General features: G+C 36.7%; 1 protein-coding gene across 1 annotated transcript in view; it reads right to left on the reverse strand.

Moving 5' to 3' along the window:
- Window positions 1–16,701, reverse strand: part of FAM83B (family with sequence similarity 83 member B) — a gene marked incomplete at both ends in the record, with an annotated part of 66,416 nt that overhangs the window by 3,244 nt on the left and 46,471 nt on the right. The window contains 2 exons of the mRNA XM_080700182.1: window positions 11,687–11,811; window positions 13,270–13,434. Coding sequence (XP_080556308.1) covers window positions 11,687–11,811; window positions 13,270–13,434 — 290 coding nt within the window. The remainder of the gene's footprint in view (window positions 1–11,686; window positions 11,812–13,269; window positions 13,435–16,701) is intronic.

Raw genomic sequence — 16,701 nt, forward strand, 5'->3', positions numbered from 1 at the left:
GTACTGAGATTATAGTTGTGTACCACCAGACCTTGTCCCATTCAGAATCTTTTAATAGAGAATACAATTTCTAGAAAATTAAGGTTTATGCCAACTTTACAGTCCTTTATAGAACTTTCAATTCCTTTCCTACAGCTTAGAGGCAGCTATCTTAAATCTCATATCAAACCTTAAATCTAGTTTTGAAAATCTTAAATGATGTAACACAAAGAGCCACTGAGCTAGAAAAAAATTGTTAATATGCTATGCATCAAATAATACTATGACGCAATGAAGTTTATACAAAAGAAAAACGAGATAGTCTCTACATTAAAAAAATCTTACTCTCTATAGAGGGGAATCGATAACAAATATAAAGGTTTTAAAGTGTGCAGAGTAACAAAAATGCATAAAATATCCTAAACAAGAATGTAGGACTTGAGAATCCTTTTATACAGATATGCTTACATTTATTGTTTTGTTATTGAATGTAATATGGTATGTTATTTGAATATATGGTTTGGGAAGAATATTTACTTGGCAATCTTTATGTGAATGTGTGAACCACCAGAATGACTAAAGAGAAATGGTACAAAAGAATAAAAGAAATTTCAATTCAACTGATGATATGAATTCAAAATATTAGAAAAATCAATTAATGTTATAAATATTCACTTAGCAATGATGTGGGAATTCCCAGAGACAGTGGGAGCTTAATAAAAATATTAACAGACTAAATGTTCAGAAGTTTGGACAAGGAAGAGATAGGAAGAAAATTTGTGTAAAAGAAGAAACATAGAAAAGAAAAAGAAGTAGTCATGGGTATGATCTAGTGAAACACAGAAAGCAGATTATTTTAGCTAGAGTAATAAAGCAGTATAAGGGATTTGTGAACTAATGGAGAAAATCTTGAAAGTGAAGCAGAAAGTTTTACTGTTTAGGATTTGTTTTCAAACTTGGATAAATTATAGTTGAAAGCGGTGTTTGAGGACTGATTTTTTTCTGGTTTTTAGTATGGACTTGAAAGATGGGAGGCTGAATTTACTATGAAGAGTAGTTAGAAGACAAAGAACTCAGTGTCTCTTTATTCACCCTAATAAAGAGTAGAAAAAAAGCCCCAATGTCAGTAGAAATTAGGGAAATGAATAAAATGTCCAGTCGGGAGCAAGAAGAAAGGCTCAGAAAATCTTCATGCCATAAAAGATGTTTACAGGTTGAGAATGAAAATAACATCCAGATATGAATTCAGGAAACATGCTTTGGTAAAATTGAATATGTAATAAAATTTTAGGAAACAGGAAGACATTCAGTTGAATATATTCAATAAGTAAATCTAAGAATCTGGACTTTCCTCAGGGTTTGGGGATGAATTCCTGTGTTCTTCTTCTGTCTTTAGACAATTTTGTCATCTAAATGGCAATAGCTGCCAGGTCTGTATTGTTAGTGCTGGCCTCCTCCTTATTTCTGCAACCAATATCCAACCTCTACTTGCAGTTTTAATGGGCTTTACAAACCTAATATATTGCCAATCTTTATCCAACACTCCCCCAATCCGTTTCCTCCCTAGTCTTAGGTTTCTAATGTCAGTGGCCAGGCCAGGTGTGGTGACACACATCTGTAATCCTCAGAGTCTGAGGCAGGAAAATCAATGGTTCGAGACCAGCCTCAGTAATTTAGTGAGACCCTCAGAAACTTAATGAAACCCTATTTCAAAATTTAAAATATAGGGCTGGTGGTATAGCTCATAAGCACAATAACCCTGGGTTGAATCCCCTGTACCACACATAAATAAATAAACAACAAACAAACAAATGTCAATGGTCCATCATTTTCAGCTAATTAGAACAAAAAAAAAAAAAAAAAAAAGAGCTGCCTCTAAATGTTCTCTTTCCGGGAGCCAACAGGAATATCAAGGTCCTGGTGGCTCTGATTCTAAAACGTCTTACAAATCCGTCCTTAACGCTCTCATCACCCCAGTCTGAACTGTTCTCTGCTAATTTGACTCTAAGCTTCTTCATTTGCTTATTTTCAGTGAACAAAGCAGCAGAAATGATCTTTGCCAAATATATGTTGGGCCATGTCATACTCCTACACAAAACTTTCCATTTAATTTGATATAAAATTCAAACTCCTTCCCTGGCCTGATAAAACACCTTTGCTGCCTGCTTCCCGAGTCTATTTCAGCCAGCTTGCGCCTTGTCTTTTCTCTGTCTGCCAGGTATGCTCCAGGGTTTCTGTTTCAGTTTCTTCCCTCTGATAATCACTGACCAACTTCTTTCTAGAAATTTGTGACCACTGTGTTCAAAGTACTCATCTGCTCCTGCTGTATCATGTTTGCCAGTCTAATTCTTCCAATATCCCATATTACTATCTGATATTGCATCGTGTATTCTCTCTTTGTTAGTCATTTGTCTCCTCTACTCACTAAAGTCAGAATTCCTTCAGTGCCGTGACCTTGTTGTATAGCTTGTAAGACTATATTCCCAGCACTACAAAGGGCACTTGGCATGTTGTAGTCACTTAAAAATATCTGTTGTGAATAAATAAATGATAATATAAATGAATTATTATTTTCAATGTCAAAGAAGTTTAAAAGGCAGGGATGCTATGTTGGTGGAAAAGTTTAATGATTTAAATGAAATCTGGGTTATCATGCACGCTGATCCCCCCCCCCCCCATACACTACTGGAAAGAGAGCAAAGAAAAGATAATTAGCACGCCGGGCGTGGCGGCGCACACTTGTAATCCCCGCACTTGGGAGGCAGAGACAGGAGGATAGCGCAGGTTCGAAGCCAGCTGTGCTGGCTTAAGAGACCCTGTTTCAAAAATATAAAATAGATAAAATAGGTCTGGAAGTGTAGCCCAGAGGTAGAAGGACTTCCAGGAACCCCAGTACCACCACCAAAAAAAAAAAAAAAAAAAAAGATAATTAGCAGGTAAAAAAAAAAATCAACATATTTTTAGAAGAGAAAAATCAGATGAAGAAGTAATGTATATAAGTTAAAACCAATGAAAATAAGTTCTTTAGACCCTGTACAAAATTGATGAATTCAATATTTGAAAACAAGGGTACCAAAGATGGTGGGTTATTGCTATGATCTGAGTGAGTTAGAAACAGAATTTGAATGTTCAAAACTTAACCCCCAAAGTCATATGTTAATGATGTCTGGAGGCAGAACCTTTAAGAGGTAATCAGGATTAGAAAAGGTCATGAAAGTGGTGGGGCTTCTGTGATGCAACTATTGGTTCATAAGAAGAGGAAGAAAGACACGAGCTCTCCAGCCTCACACCATATGATGCTGTGCACTGCCTTAGGACTCCCTCCAAGACTGTATAAAATTAATTTATTTTCTTAACAAATTACTCAGTCTGTGGTGTTCAGATATAGCAACATAAAACATATTGAGACACAAAAACAGAAAAATTGGAGGCAGTGTGGGAAGAGTTGATTGAAAATTCCCTGCAATGGTTGGGACTTACAGCGTCCCTTCTCTTCCTTTTCCTTTTGGCATTTTTTTTTTACATCCTTTTTAGGAATCTTAAGATTTCTTTTAGTAGCAAACAATCCAGAGAGATCTTAACTCAGGAACTTTGATCCTAACACCTGCAAATTAGTTCCCTTATATTAATCTGTTAGGGCAAGAGATAATTCTCAGGAAATACTGAAGAGCCCCAGACAAAAGAGCTGCTTATGTCGACACATGGGATCTTTCTGAAATTTACCAGGCCCCAGCCAATCTCCTTATTGAAAGTTCAACTGTTTATATGAAATTCTCATCCAATTTCTAATCAGCTTTACAGTCCCTAAGTCTTAAATATCAATACACAGAAAAGGCTCTACAGACATATGGAGAAAGATAGAAAGCTTAAATCTTTGATGCAAAACAGAGTTCAAAACAAATCAGAAGAAGCTACCTAAAAGAAACAGGGAAAAAAATCACAATTAGAATACTTATTAAACACACATACACACACACACACACACACACACACACACACACACACACACACACACATATATAAGCTGGGCACGGTGGCACACACTTGTAATCCTAGCATTCAGGAGGCTGAGCCCGGAGTAAGGCTCTCTATAATTTAGTGAGACCCTGTTTCAAAATATAGAATAAAAAATAATATAGGGCTGGGGGTATAGCTCAGAGGTAGAATGCCCTTGGGTTCAATACCCAGTACCACAAAGAGAAAAGAAAGAGAGAAAGAGAAAAAAAAAGAGAAGAGAATGACATTCACACTGCACAGACTGCAAACCTGTGATACTCCATCCTCAAATTCCCAAATACTAGGCACAGGCATGAGCCACCACACCTAGTTATGCATATATATTTCTATTAGTCTGGACCTCATTATTACTTAAATTATAATATACCAATTAAAATGAACAATATAAAAAATTCCAAAATATTAGCAAAATAGCATAAGCCATGTGCAGAAACAATAAAACTCAGCCTAATCAGAGAAATAAAATTAAAATCCAGAAACTGACCTTAAAGAAATATAAATCTGTTGCCTGACAAGCTAAAATAATTGTCATAAAAATGTTCAATGGCTAGAAAAGAACACAGACAACTATGTAAAATTGGGAAAATGATACACCAACAAAATGAGAATATCAACAAAGGGAAACTATGAAAAATACAAATTCTGGAACTAAAGCATAATACTGAAACTGAGCAGTTCATTAGAAATGCTCAATAGTAGAATCAGGCAGAGGAAAATCAGGAAACTTAAAGATAGGTCACTTGAAATCACTGAGTCAGAGGAGCAATGGAAAAAAATAAAGAGAAGTAACATTAAAATACTCCTGGGCTATCCAGCTGATTAATATGTGTATTGTGGAGATCTTAGGAGGAGAAAGAGGAAAAGACAGATAGCTTAAGTGAACAAATAATGGTTGAGACTTTCAAACTCTGAAGGAAGAAACTGACATTCAGATTCAAGACACTCAAAGGACCTCAATTAGAATCAATCCAAAGAGAATCGAATCAAGACATTTTATCATCAAACCATCTAATGTCAGAGAGACTTTTGAAAATGCCAAGAGAAAAGTAATTTGTCACATACGAGGGAGCCTCGAGGGATTATCAGTGTCATTTTCAGTGGAGGAAAGTTTACAGACCAGAAGGAAGTGAGATGACATCGTCAAAGAGCTATTTAAAACAACAACAACAACAAACCCTGCTGGCCAAGAATATTGTATCCAGCAAAACTGTCCTTTAAAAACCAAGGATTTTCTGAGATAGACAAAAGCTGAGAGAGTTCATTACTTGTCATCCTACTTGGCAAGAAATATTTAAGGGAATTCTTTAAGTGAAAATGAAGGGAAGGTAGACAGCAACACAATGACATATAGATTTATAAGGTTATCCAGTACAGGTAAATAATGTTGACAAATATAGTGATCTGTGCCGTTGTAATTTTGGTGCACAGAGCTTAAATGATAAAACAAATGAAAAATAACTAACTTTGTGTAACTTGTATATAATATAGAAAAATAAAATCTGAGACATCAATAACATAAGGTACCACACTACAAAGGCGATAGTTTCATAAGTGATTGATGTTATCCATTTATTTTTTTGTTATCAATTTAAGCCAGAATGTTAAGTGGCTGGGGTAGTGGTGGAACACATGCTTAGCATGTACTTGGCCCTGGATTAAATCCTCAGCACCACAATAAAATAAATAAGAAAAACAAACAAATAACATTAACCATAATGCTATAACTTTAAAAAAGCACAATTTAATTTCAGTAGTAAACAAAAATAGCTATAGTATATACAAAAAGAAAATGAGAATGGAATCAAAGCACATCACAATGATAAATCAGTAAAACACAAAGGAGGGAGAGGAAATGAGCGACAAAATAGCTCCAAGATACGGAAAAAAACCCACAATTGCAATAGTAAGTTTTTCTGTATCAATAGATACTTTTAAGGTAAACTTCAATCAAACAATAATTTTAGTACTTTGGAGGCTGATACAGGAGGATCAGAGGTTTAAGGCTAGCATAGATTAACCTAGATAGGTCCTTTTTCAAAAGTAAAAGTGGGCCGGGCGTAGTGGTGCACGCTTGTAATCCCCGCACTTGGGAGGCGGAGACAGGAGGACCCTGCTGGTTCAAAGCCAGCTGCGATGGCTTAAGAGACTCTGTTTCCAAATAAAAAAGTACAAAAATAGGTCTGGGAGTGTAGCCCAGAAGTAGAAGGGTTTCCAGGAACCCCAGTGCCACCAAAAAAAAAAAAAAAAAGTAAAAGTGGTTGGGGAGGGGGGTCAGCTCAGAGGCAGAATGTTCCTGGCTTCAGTCCCAAGTCCCACATACACATAAAAAGAAATTAACTGATTAATGGATAAAATATCTAGATCCAACTATGTTATCTTCAAGAGACCCACTTTTTTAAAAAGTATTAAACCCAGGGACATTCTACCTCTGAGCTATGCCCCTGGTTCCATTTATTTTATTTTATTTTAATTTTTAAACAAGGACTCACTGAGCTGGTGAAGACCTTGCTAAGTTGCTTAAGTTGGCCATGAACCCGCTATCCTCCTCTCTCATCTTCCCAAGTACTGAGATTATAACAATGTGCCATCATCCCCGGTATCAGAAAAAGCAGACTTTAAATAAAAGCTATTCTAAGAGGTAAAGAATATTATATCATGATAAAAGGATTGATGTACAAATAAGATATAATAATTATGAATATTTAGGTGCTGTTATAGGTAGAAATAGATTGTCTCCTGAAAATCTCATTTATTAATGCTCAGGATTGACACAGGTCATGAGCGCTGTAATACCATAAGCAGATACATTTATTAGAGTATTTCTGGTGGTAACCTAGGCTGATGGGATGTGTCTGGAGTAGGTGAGTCCCTGGACCGTGGCTGTAGGGACTGTGCTTTTGTCTCTGAATCCCTTGTTTGCTTGATGTCTCTTGATTCCAGCCTCCATGATGTGAGAGCAGAGCTCTTGCTTTCTCCCTCCCTCTGCTTCCCATAGCTAGGTGCTGAGCTCCATATCCTGGCCTCACATGCACTGAGCCCAGAATCCCAGAGAAATTGTAAGATAATAAACCTTCCTTCCTCTCAGTTGAGTGGCTACTTGTTTGGGAATATTGAGGTGAGAATATTGACTGAGATAGGTACCAGACCTCAGAGCAGGAAAATATGCGAAGCAACTTTGACAAAATTGAAGAGAAAAAAAGAAGCAACAACATATTATTAGTAGCCACTTTCAAAAATGAATAGAACTAAGCCAGGCGTGGTGGGCACGCTTGTAATCCCCGGGCTTGGGAGGTGGAGACAGGAGGATCGCGGAGGTTGGAAGCCAGCCTCTCTGGCTTAAGAGACTCTGTTTCCAAATAAAAAAAGTATAAAATAGGTCTGGGAGTGTAGCCCGTGGGAGTGTAGCCGGAGGTAGAAGGGCCTCACAGATATATTTAAACACTCAACAGAAGCAAAATGTACTCTCTAAGTGTACCTAGAATATTCTCCAAGATAGACCATGTGTAAACTGAAAATACGTCTGAACAGTATAAGGAAGATCTGAATCATGCAAAGTTATAATTTCTGATTATAACAGGATGAAACTCAAAATCAATAGCAGAAGAAAAGTGAAAAATTCACATCTCTTTGGAAATTAAGTAACATATTTTTGAGCAATCAATGGGTCAAATAAGTTGCAGAGAGATCAGAAAATACCTTGAGACAAATGAAAATGGAAGCACAACAAAGTAAAATTTATGGGATGCAGAGAGAACGCAGCCAAGAAGGAAGTTAGAGCTATAGATGTTTACATTAAAAAGCTGAAAGACCTCAAACCGCAACCTAACTTTACACCTCAACAAACCAGAAAAAGGAGAACAAGTGGAGAAGGCCAAACGCTTCATGAAAGACTTACATGAAACAAATGAAAATATTGAGACTGCTCAATGCTGATTTTGATTACAGGGAAAAATACCTTCCAAATCCAGAGGAAAATTATTTGTCTAAAAGTTCGGTCTAGATCTCAAATTATACATTTTTGGACTTAAAATATTCTTGAGAAAACTAAAGAGAAAAGCAGAAAGATAAAATAAAAACAAAGAAAATAGTAGTTAAGAAATCACCAGTCCTGCCGGGCGTGGTGGCGCACGCTTGTAATCCCAGCATTCAGAAGGCTGAGGCTGGAGGATTGTGGTTTGTGGACAGCCTCAGCTACTTAGTGAGATCCTCTGCTATTTAGTGAGACCCTGTTTCAAAATATAGAATAAAAAATAGGGCAAAGGGTGTAGCTTGGAGGTCGAATGCTCCTGGGTTGCATCCCCAGACCCACAGGAAAAAAAAAAAAAATCACCAATCTAAGCACCCAGGAAGACTAAGCATTTCAGTCCGTTGTCAGTAACTTAGCATTTGAAAAATCATTTGCTGCAAAATTTTTGTGGTCAACTGTTAAAAAAAAAGTATCAATAAATAAATAGAAAGCAGGATCAATGAATAATAACAAGATAAAATGGCTATTTCTATGTTAGGAGACATATCATACATAAGTCACTCCATGGCTCACCATGGCTCACCAGTAATGAGTTTTTACAGTTTCAATGCGTAAACCTGAACTTGTTATTTAGCAAAAAGCCATGATGAAACTACACTGGGAGACCAGAAACAAGAAAGAAAATTGGATGCGGATGCGTGGAAAATAGAATTCTTCAGTTACCATAATGAAAAGCCAGGAGACAACAACTGAAATGAATCAATATTAATCACATTATTTAAGAGAAAGGAATAAGGACCAGAAGAACCAGCTAAAAGAACTGAATAACTCTATCTGGAGACCAGCACCAAGAGTGTTCCCAGATGGGGCACAAGAATGACTGTTTTGTACGGCACGCCCTTCAGAAATATTTAATTTTTAAAATATGTAAAGATGCAATTTGGTCCAAAAATTACCCCTCCTCCAAAACATATACTGGCCAACTAAGATGACCAATCAGAGGGAATGGAAAGGGGTAAGATGGAATCTCATTAAAACATAAGATGTACATAAAAAAATACATCAATGTTAAACACTAAATCAAGCGTGGGATTGAGGGAGCGGGAGGGAATGGGATGGGGATTGGTCAAAGGCTAATTGGATGATGTGTGCTTGGATAGCCACACAAGTCTTGTATTCCATTGTGATGTTTGATTACAATGTACCAATAAAAACTTATTTTAAAAAAAGGTACTGGCACATATGACTCCTGAAGTTGGGAGTGTGATTATGAATTCACATATCAAAGGTGGCTTAAAAAAACTCTGGGTTCCTGATAAGGATAAAAACAAAATTCATGGGGTATCAGTATTTGGTTAAAACATGAATCTCCACTGTGATAATCTTCCTCTGTGATAACAAATGGCACTAGAGAGGCAGCAACTTTAGTGAAAGTCTTTGGAAAGTTAACTTACAGAGATCTTAAGATCAAAAAAATAGAAGCTTATAAAATTCTTCCTTAGTGCAATTTGTGGGAAATGCTTTACTAAATATCTTCCAGACTTTTATATGTCAGTTTCAGATGGGGTTATAAAATTCAAGATATTATTTATACACACTGATTAAAACATACTTAAGTGTTATAAGTGCTTTATTTCATCAAAGTTAGTATCATGTTACAGCAAAACTCCTGCGCTTTCCTGATATAACTGTCATCATGATGTGTGAGCTGTCATACAATGTATACTTGGGGTGAATAAAAATTCCAGGCCTTTCCAGAAATATTGGGAGTTTGGTATCTAATGCATCTCATATGGCTTCAATGTGTAAACCTTTAAAAATAATTTTGAATTAACGAAGGCATTTTCAACTTGCCCATGAGGGAAAAAAAAATGGCAGTTCTCAATTATGAGAAACTAAGGCTGCTTTTAACAAAAAGGAAATATATATTTAACCAGACTGGTTTATATCTATTCCAATAGATCCCATGAGAATATTGTTTGCAGCAGACAAAAGTCTATGATAATCAGTTTGAAGGAAAACAAAAATAAGAAGAGTTGACAACCAGCCCTTTTTAAAGAAATATATTTGTAATGAACTTGGAATAATAAAGAGAATCGAGATGTTAGAAAAGAGTTCTGATGAATTGTTATAATTTGTGTTTCTAAGAACTCCATATTCACTTCCAATTATGTCTCTGACCTATGTTATAGATAGACACAGACTTCCATTGTTATCTAATTTTTGACAGATATTGTTTGTTTTTCACCCACTATTGACTTCAAGTAACTCAGCTGCAGTCACTACAACACTTAGCACCTTTTAATACTTGGTGGTAGCAGAGCAAAGTTAAGGTGAATGAACTATTGAAAACAATCTTTAAACTCAAGTAATAAAAATGGAAGGCACTAATTATGATGAGCTGAAAGAAGAAACACCAATGAGTCAAATAAACTCTCACTCTTAATTAAATTTTCAATTAAAAACCCTGTAAAACTAAGTGGGTCTGAACAAATATATACGCATATAATAACTTTTAAAAGACTCATTAATTACAAGCACTAGTTGTAATTTCTGCTCTTAACAAGTTTTTACTTGGAACTCTAAACAGCATTCTTTTTTCTTTTAGGAAGGTCCTTGAGCTTAAAAGGAACGCTAGAAAAAAACTAATGGTTAAAACAAAGACCTCAAATAATAGCCAAAATTAGGGGTTTAGGATGTATTAACTCATTAAATCCTGATAACAATGATGTGTGAGCAGGTTCTATGAGTAACTTCATTATACAGCTGGAGAAATGAAAGTGTAGCCCAATTAAGTGACTTGCTCAAAGTCTTGCTGTGGTGTCTCCACGTGAACATTTTGAGTGTTGAAGAAGAGATACAAAGGAGTCCTGTTTCACCCTGCAGTTCTCAGCCAAATCCCTCCTGGAGACTTCCTTCTCTTTAATGACTCTATGCTGCCTCCGTGATCTGCCACTACACAGATGTTCCCAGTGTTTTTATCTGCCTACTCAGTCTCACTAGGTGTCTCACTTGGGACCAATGCCAGGAACATATAAGGCAGGGTAAGGTTGCTCTGGAGCAGCCTGACCTGGACTGGGCTGCAGGTCTGGTTTGATCAGATTCTGGATAATACTGAAATAATAAAAATCGATTCAGTAGGCTCCTCAGAGTAGTGGACAGATTTTATTTATTTTATTATTATTATTATTATTATTTTTTGGTGGTACTGGGGTTCCTGGAAGCCCTTCTACCTCCAGGCTACACTCCCAGACCTATTTTATACTTTTTTATTTTTGGAAACAGGGTCTCTTAAGCCGGGGAGGCTGGCACCGAACCTGCGCGATCCTCCTGTCTCATCTCCCAAGCGCGGGCATTACAAGCGTGCGCCACCACGCCCGACTTAACAACTTTTATTTTTATCGGCAATTGTCATTAAATACCACATAGTGTTTTCACAGGAGATAAAAAAAAGTACTTTTAGCATCACAGAGCTGTAAGGAACCTTAGATATTAGTCAACCTCCTTTACATAAAAACCTGAAGCTTAAGGAACTTATATGATCTGCCTATTATCTCAGTGTTCTTTAGAGGCGGAGTAATCACTAAAACCTGGGCCACCAGGCTCACGCACAGGTGGTCCTCTCTTGTTTTTAAGAAAGAGATAAGCTGATTGTATTAAAAGTTGAAAGTAGTAAAGTCTTTAAATGATTCATAAGGCTAAAAATAAACTCAATGCTCTTACCTGTAAGAACCATACATCACTTTCTGGCAGTCAACTAACAAAAATTTCTGTTCCATTTTTCCATAGAATTTTGCCCCCGTTTTTGAAAGGTAATCTTGGCCTTTTACTGTTCGCACTCGGATATTCTAGAATTATACATAAATATGAAGTAAAAATTATGGTTAGAAAGGAGATTTTAAAAAATAAGATATATATCGATATAAATTTTAATATCAAAAGCACTTACTTAAAGCAAACTTTTAAAACTCATAAAATGTTTTCAAAAAAATCTCCAAAAATTTCAATAGTCAAGAAAAATATCTACTTCCAATTCATATTTTAACATAACTCAAATCAGAGCTATTACTTCACATTTATATAAGACGGCTTTCATAAGTCATTTGGGATTCTGCTGTGAGAAATCCTATGAATTATAACCTTATCATTACAAAATAACAAAAATTAAAATCTGTCTTCTTTTCAAAAGTCAAATGTAATTGAAAAGATTCTGTCAAATAATTTTGACAAGCAACATGTGCTGAATCATGTCACTACACCACCAAGAGGTTTCAAGGTTATACATGCAAAACTGAAACATTAAATACTTCTGGCAACAGAGTTAACTCAGAAAAGGGTTTATCTGCGCCTATGTGTTGCAGTGTTGGACCTATGCCCTCTTCAAGGAGCTTCAAGGTCTTTGGTTTGATTTCCAAGTCTTGGTGGGATTGCAATTTAGTGCAACCACTTTGAAAAACAGCATGGAGAATCCTCAGAAGAATGGGAAAAAATCTACCATTTGATCCAGCAATACCACTTCTGGGTATCTACCCAAAAGAAAAGAAACCAAACTACTAAACTAATGCATGTGTATCTATGTTCATAGCTGCACAATTCACCATAGCCAAACTATGGAACCAGCCAAGATGTCCATCAACAGATGAATGGATTACAAAACTGTGAGATATGCACACAATGGAATTTTACTCAGCCATTAAAAAAAAACTCAATTACATCAATTTCAGGGAAATGGATGGAACTGGAGGACATTATGCTAAGTGAGATTAGTCAGTCACAAAAAATAAGAAATCGAATCCTTTCCCTAATATGTGAGAACTAGGGAGAAATGGTTCACAGGAGGAACTCTAGATGAAAAAGGAAATCCTATAGAGGAGCAAACAAGACAACCTAAATGAGGAGATGGGAGGGGGAAGAGGAAATTCTCTAAAACACACAATGTACTTAAACATATCAAAGTCAACCACTAAGCCAAACAAGGGAAGGAAGGATGGGGAGGGAATGGGATGGGAATTGGGTAGGGGTTAAATCGGTGATGTGTACATGTATGTACACACAAATTTTTTACCCCAATATAATGTATGAATATAATGTACCAATAAAATTAAAAAAAAAAGAAAAGGGTGATCAGAGGATGTTTTCAGTCACATTCGCAAAAGAACAAGGGGACATCTCTGTGATCAGCCACAATGCCACGTTAAATACATATGTATTTTTTTTTTTTTTTTACTTTTGGAGTAATTTAACATGCCTTAAATGTAAGGTGAGGACAGTGCACAGAAATAGTTGAGTAAAAATAGAATTCTTACCCTGAGACGTTGAATTTGACAGCCCTGCTTTTCAGTCATACTTAGAAAATGATTAAAATTGAACTCATCAAGTAAAATGTATACAGATATCCCTCGAGTTGATGCCTCCACTATTTCCTTGAAAATGTCCACATCTGTAAATATATCCATCACTAATGCAATAACCTGTTAAAGATAAGAATATGAAACAATTTAGATACTAATAAACATTAAGAAATTTCTTATTTAGGTAAGAACTGGACAAAATAGAAAACAAGTATAGTAATACATAGGAAAATATCCATGCCATTTTCTAAAATAGAAAATAAATATATACTAAAAATCAGCAAAAGCAGCCAGGCATGCTGCTGCACGTCTGCCATCCCAGAACTTGGAAGGCTGAGTCTGGAATATCGCAGTTTCAAGGGCAGTTTCAGCTCTGTAAGTGAGATTCTCAGCAACGTAGTGAGACCCTCCTTCAAAACAAAAACCAAAAAAGGTTAGGGGTAGAATACTTCTGGTCTTAATTCCCTGCCTGTCTGTCTGTCTGTCTGTCTGTCTGTCTGTCTGTCTATCTATCTGTCATCTATCTAATCTATATCTCCTATTTCTCTCTCTCTCTCTCTCTCTCTCTCTCTCTCTCTCTCTCTCCTTTTATACACACATGCACACGTACACACACACATACACACACACGTACACACACACACACACACACAAGCATGAATGCGGATTTGTAACACTAAGTAATTTCTGTAGTAGCTTTAAGTTGGAAAGAACCCATATTTTGGTAGGATTCTGAGAGAAGGAAAAATTCGAAGTATAGATTACAAGGTTGTCTATGAGATCAACAAAGAAGACAGTTTTATGATTTTTCTTGGGAGACACTTCCAACTAGATTTCTGGAATTAGATTTTAAGAATGAAGGTTTCAGTTACCTGGAACACAGAGAAATAATTTCTAGAAATAGATATACATCAAAGAAAGAATAAAAGACGGAGAAAGGAAAGGTATAAGAAAATTTAGTATATGTGTCTAAATTAGCAGACCAAATCAGTGAAAGGATGAAAAAAGTTGATATGATTAAGAGGGGAAGGTCCCTAAGGAACACGCTTGAAGACACAATTATTGATGACTTCTAATAAAGAAAAAAAAATCCTGCCCTTGTAAAGCTTATAGTCTCCTAGGGGAGAGAGAGAGTGAGGAAAACACAAATAAAATAACTATACAATGGGTTATAAATGTAAGGGGCCTTTTTTTTTTTTTGGAGGGGGACAGAGAAGGATAAAGGGAATAAGAAGAAGAGATAGAGAAGGAGGAATGCGGGCATTTCAGGACAAGTCTCCATTGACTGTTTCTGTTTCAAGAAACTGAAGCTACCCTTTTGGACATCCAGGAAGAGTGGTCCAGCTGGAGGGAACCAGGGGGTCTGCCAGAGCACTTATACAAAGGCATCACCACTAACCTCACTAACATGTAGAGGGAGGGAGGGGGCAGGCGGGCTCTGGAGGGAAACAGAGGAGCGAGGTGTGCGTGTATAAACGCATCACTTTGACTCTACGTTGTATGATTATAATGCACCCATAAAATGATTTTAAAATAGAAACATCAAGGGGAGGGGGAGGACGAAGTGAGACAGGGAAAGCGATCACAATATCACAGAAGCATTTTGATGCTGTGGGTGTTCCTTTGTGTGCTTCTTCTGAATACGATTGGAAGTTGTTAAAGGGTGTTCCGATGTAATAACAATATGACCTGACTGTATCTGGAAAGAATTGTTTTGGCTACAGACTTGAGAGTGGGAGCAAAGTTGGGAAGAGAGAGGCCAGGCAGAACTACTGGGGCGACTCCAGAGGGAGGTGGAGGGCAGGACCAGGGTGGCGGGTCAGTGACTGAGAGAAATGGGCAGACGCTGGATAGCATAGAGCCAAGAGGACTCACATGTGGGGTGTGAGGGGGAAAGAGGAGAGGAGGCCGACTCCAGGACTGTTTGCCTCACTGACCCTAGGACAATGTCAGGTGCAGTAAATTTTAGGTGCAATCTTAGGTTTAGTTTGAGAGGCCTAGATATTCAAGTAGAATGCTAGAATAGAGAAGTCTGGGCCAGAAATGGAAATTAGGTGTCAGTCCTGTAGAGACAACTAAATCTAAATAATAAAAAAAATAAACAGAAAAATAAGGAATAAGTCTTAGGATGCCCCAAAGTTAAAAAGTCTCACACAAGAGTAAGTATGAGCAAAGGAGACAAGGAAGAAGAGAGAGGGTGGCATCCTAAAACCTCAGAGGAGCATCAGAGGAAGGTGCTTAAAAGGCTGGGGGTATAAGTCAGTGGTAAATGCTCTTGGGCTTGATACCCAGAACTAAAAAAAAAAAAAAAAAAAGGAGAAAATAGCAGAGGACACAGAATTCACCTTTAAAAAGGTCTCCCACAGGCATATTAACTAATTAATTAATAATTTACTAATTTATTTATTTATTGGTCCTGAAGATTAAATTCACGGACATTCTTCCTCTGAGCTATGTTTCCAGTTCTTTTTATTTTTTTTTATTGTGAAACAGAGTCTCTCTAAGTTGCTGAGGGCCTCACTGTGATCCTTACACACATATATTTAAATGGCCAGGAATTGAGACAAAATTAACATTGGAAAGCATAATAGATAGCAGTGTCCTAAACTGTCAAAGATGAGAAGGCATGGGAATGATCTGGGATTACATGGCAGCACAGCGGGATGATGAAATGGATACATCAGGGATACGTTGGAAGAGGGCTAAGTCGTATATAATATGAAATAACTTTTATTTACTTTAATATTTTAAACACATATTGGATTATACTCATATCAGTTGATGGCATTATTCAAATTACCTCTGACACCTACTTTAATCAGATTGTCTGGGAGAAGAACAATCTCTAGCTGGGTGTGGTGGCGCACGTTTGTAATTCCAGTGTTTTTCAGGCTGAGACAGGAGGATCACACAGGTTTGAAGCCAGCCTCAGCTACTTAGTGAGGCTCTCAGCAACTTAGTGAGACCCTGTTTCCAAACAAAATAGAAAATAGGTCTGGGAGTATAGCCCGGAGGTAGAAAGCCCCTGGGTTCTACCCCAGTACCATGAAAAAAAAAAAAAGAAAAAAAGAAAGAAAGAAAGAAAGAAAGAAAGAAAGAAAGAAAGAAAGAAAGAAAAGAACAATCTCTATCATCTCAGTGACATCTCTCATTATTTTCTTATTTATAAATTTGTACAAAGTACCAGAAGAAGGGAGAAGCTAATGAAAACAACCTCACCGACCTCTTAAGAATATTCTTCATGGTCCCCAATAGATAAAAATCCCTTCAAAGCACATTGTGGATTGTTAATTTAATACATTTACTATTTACTGAGTGAAATGATAACATATGGGCATTAACATAAAGTAAATATCCATGTAATAAATTTATTTTACAAACTAACTT

This window comes from Muscardinus avellanarius, assembly GCF_963383645.1.
Source record: "Muscardinus avellanarius genome assembly, chromosome: 8".
Lineage (NCBI taxonomy): Eukaryota > Metazoa > Chordata > Mammalia > Rodentia > Gliridae > Muscardinus > Muscardinus avellanarius.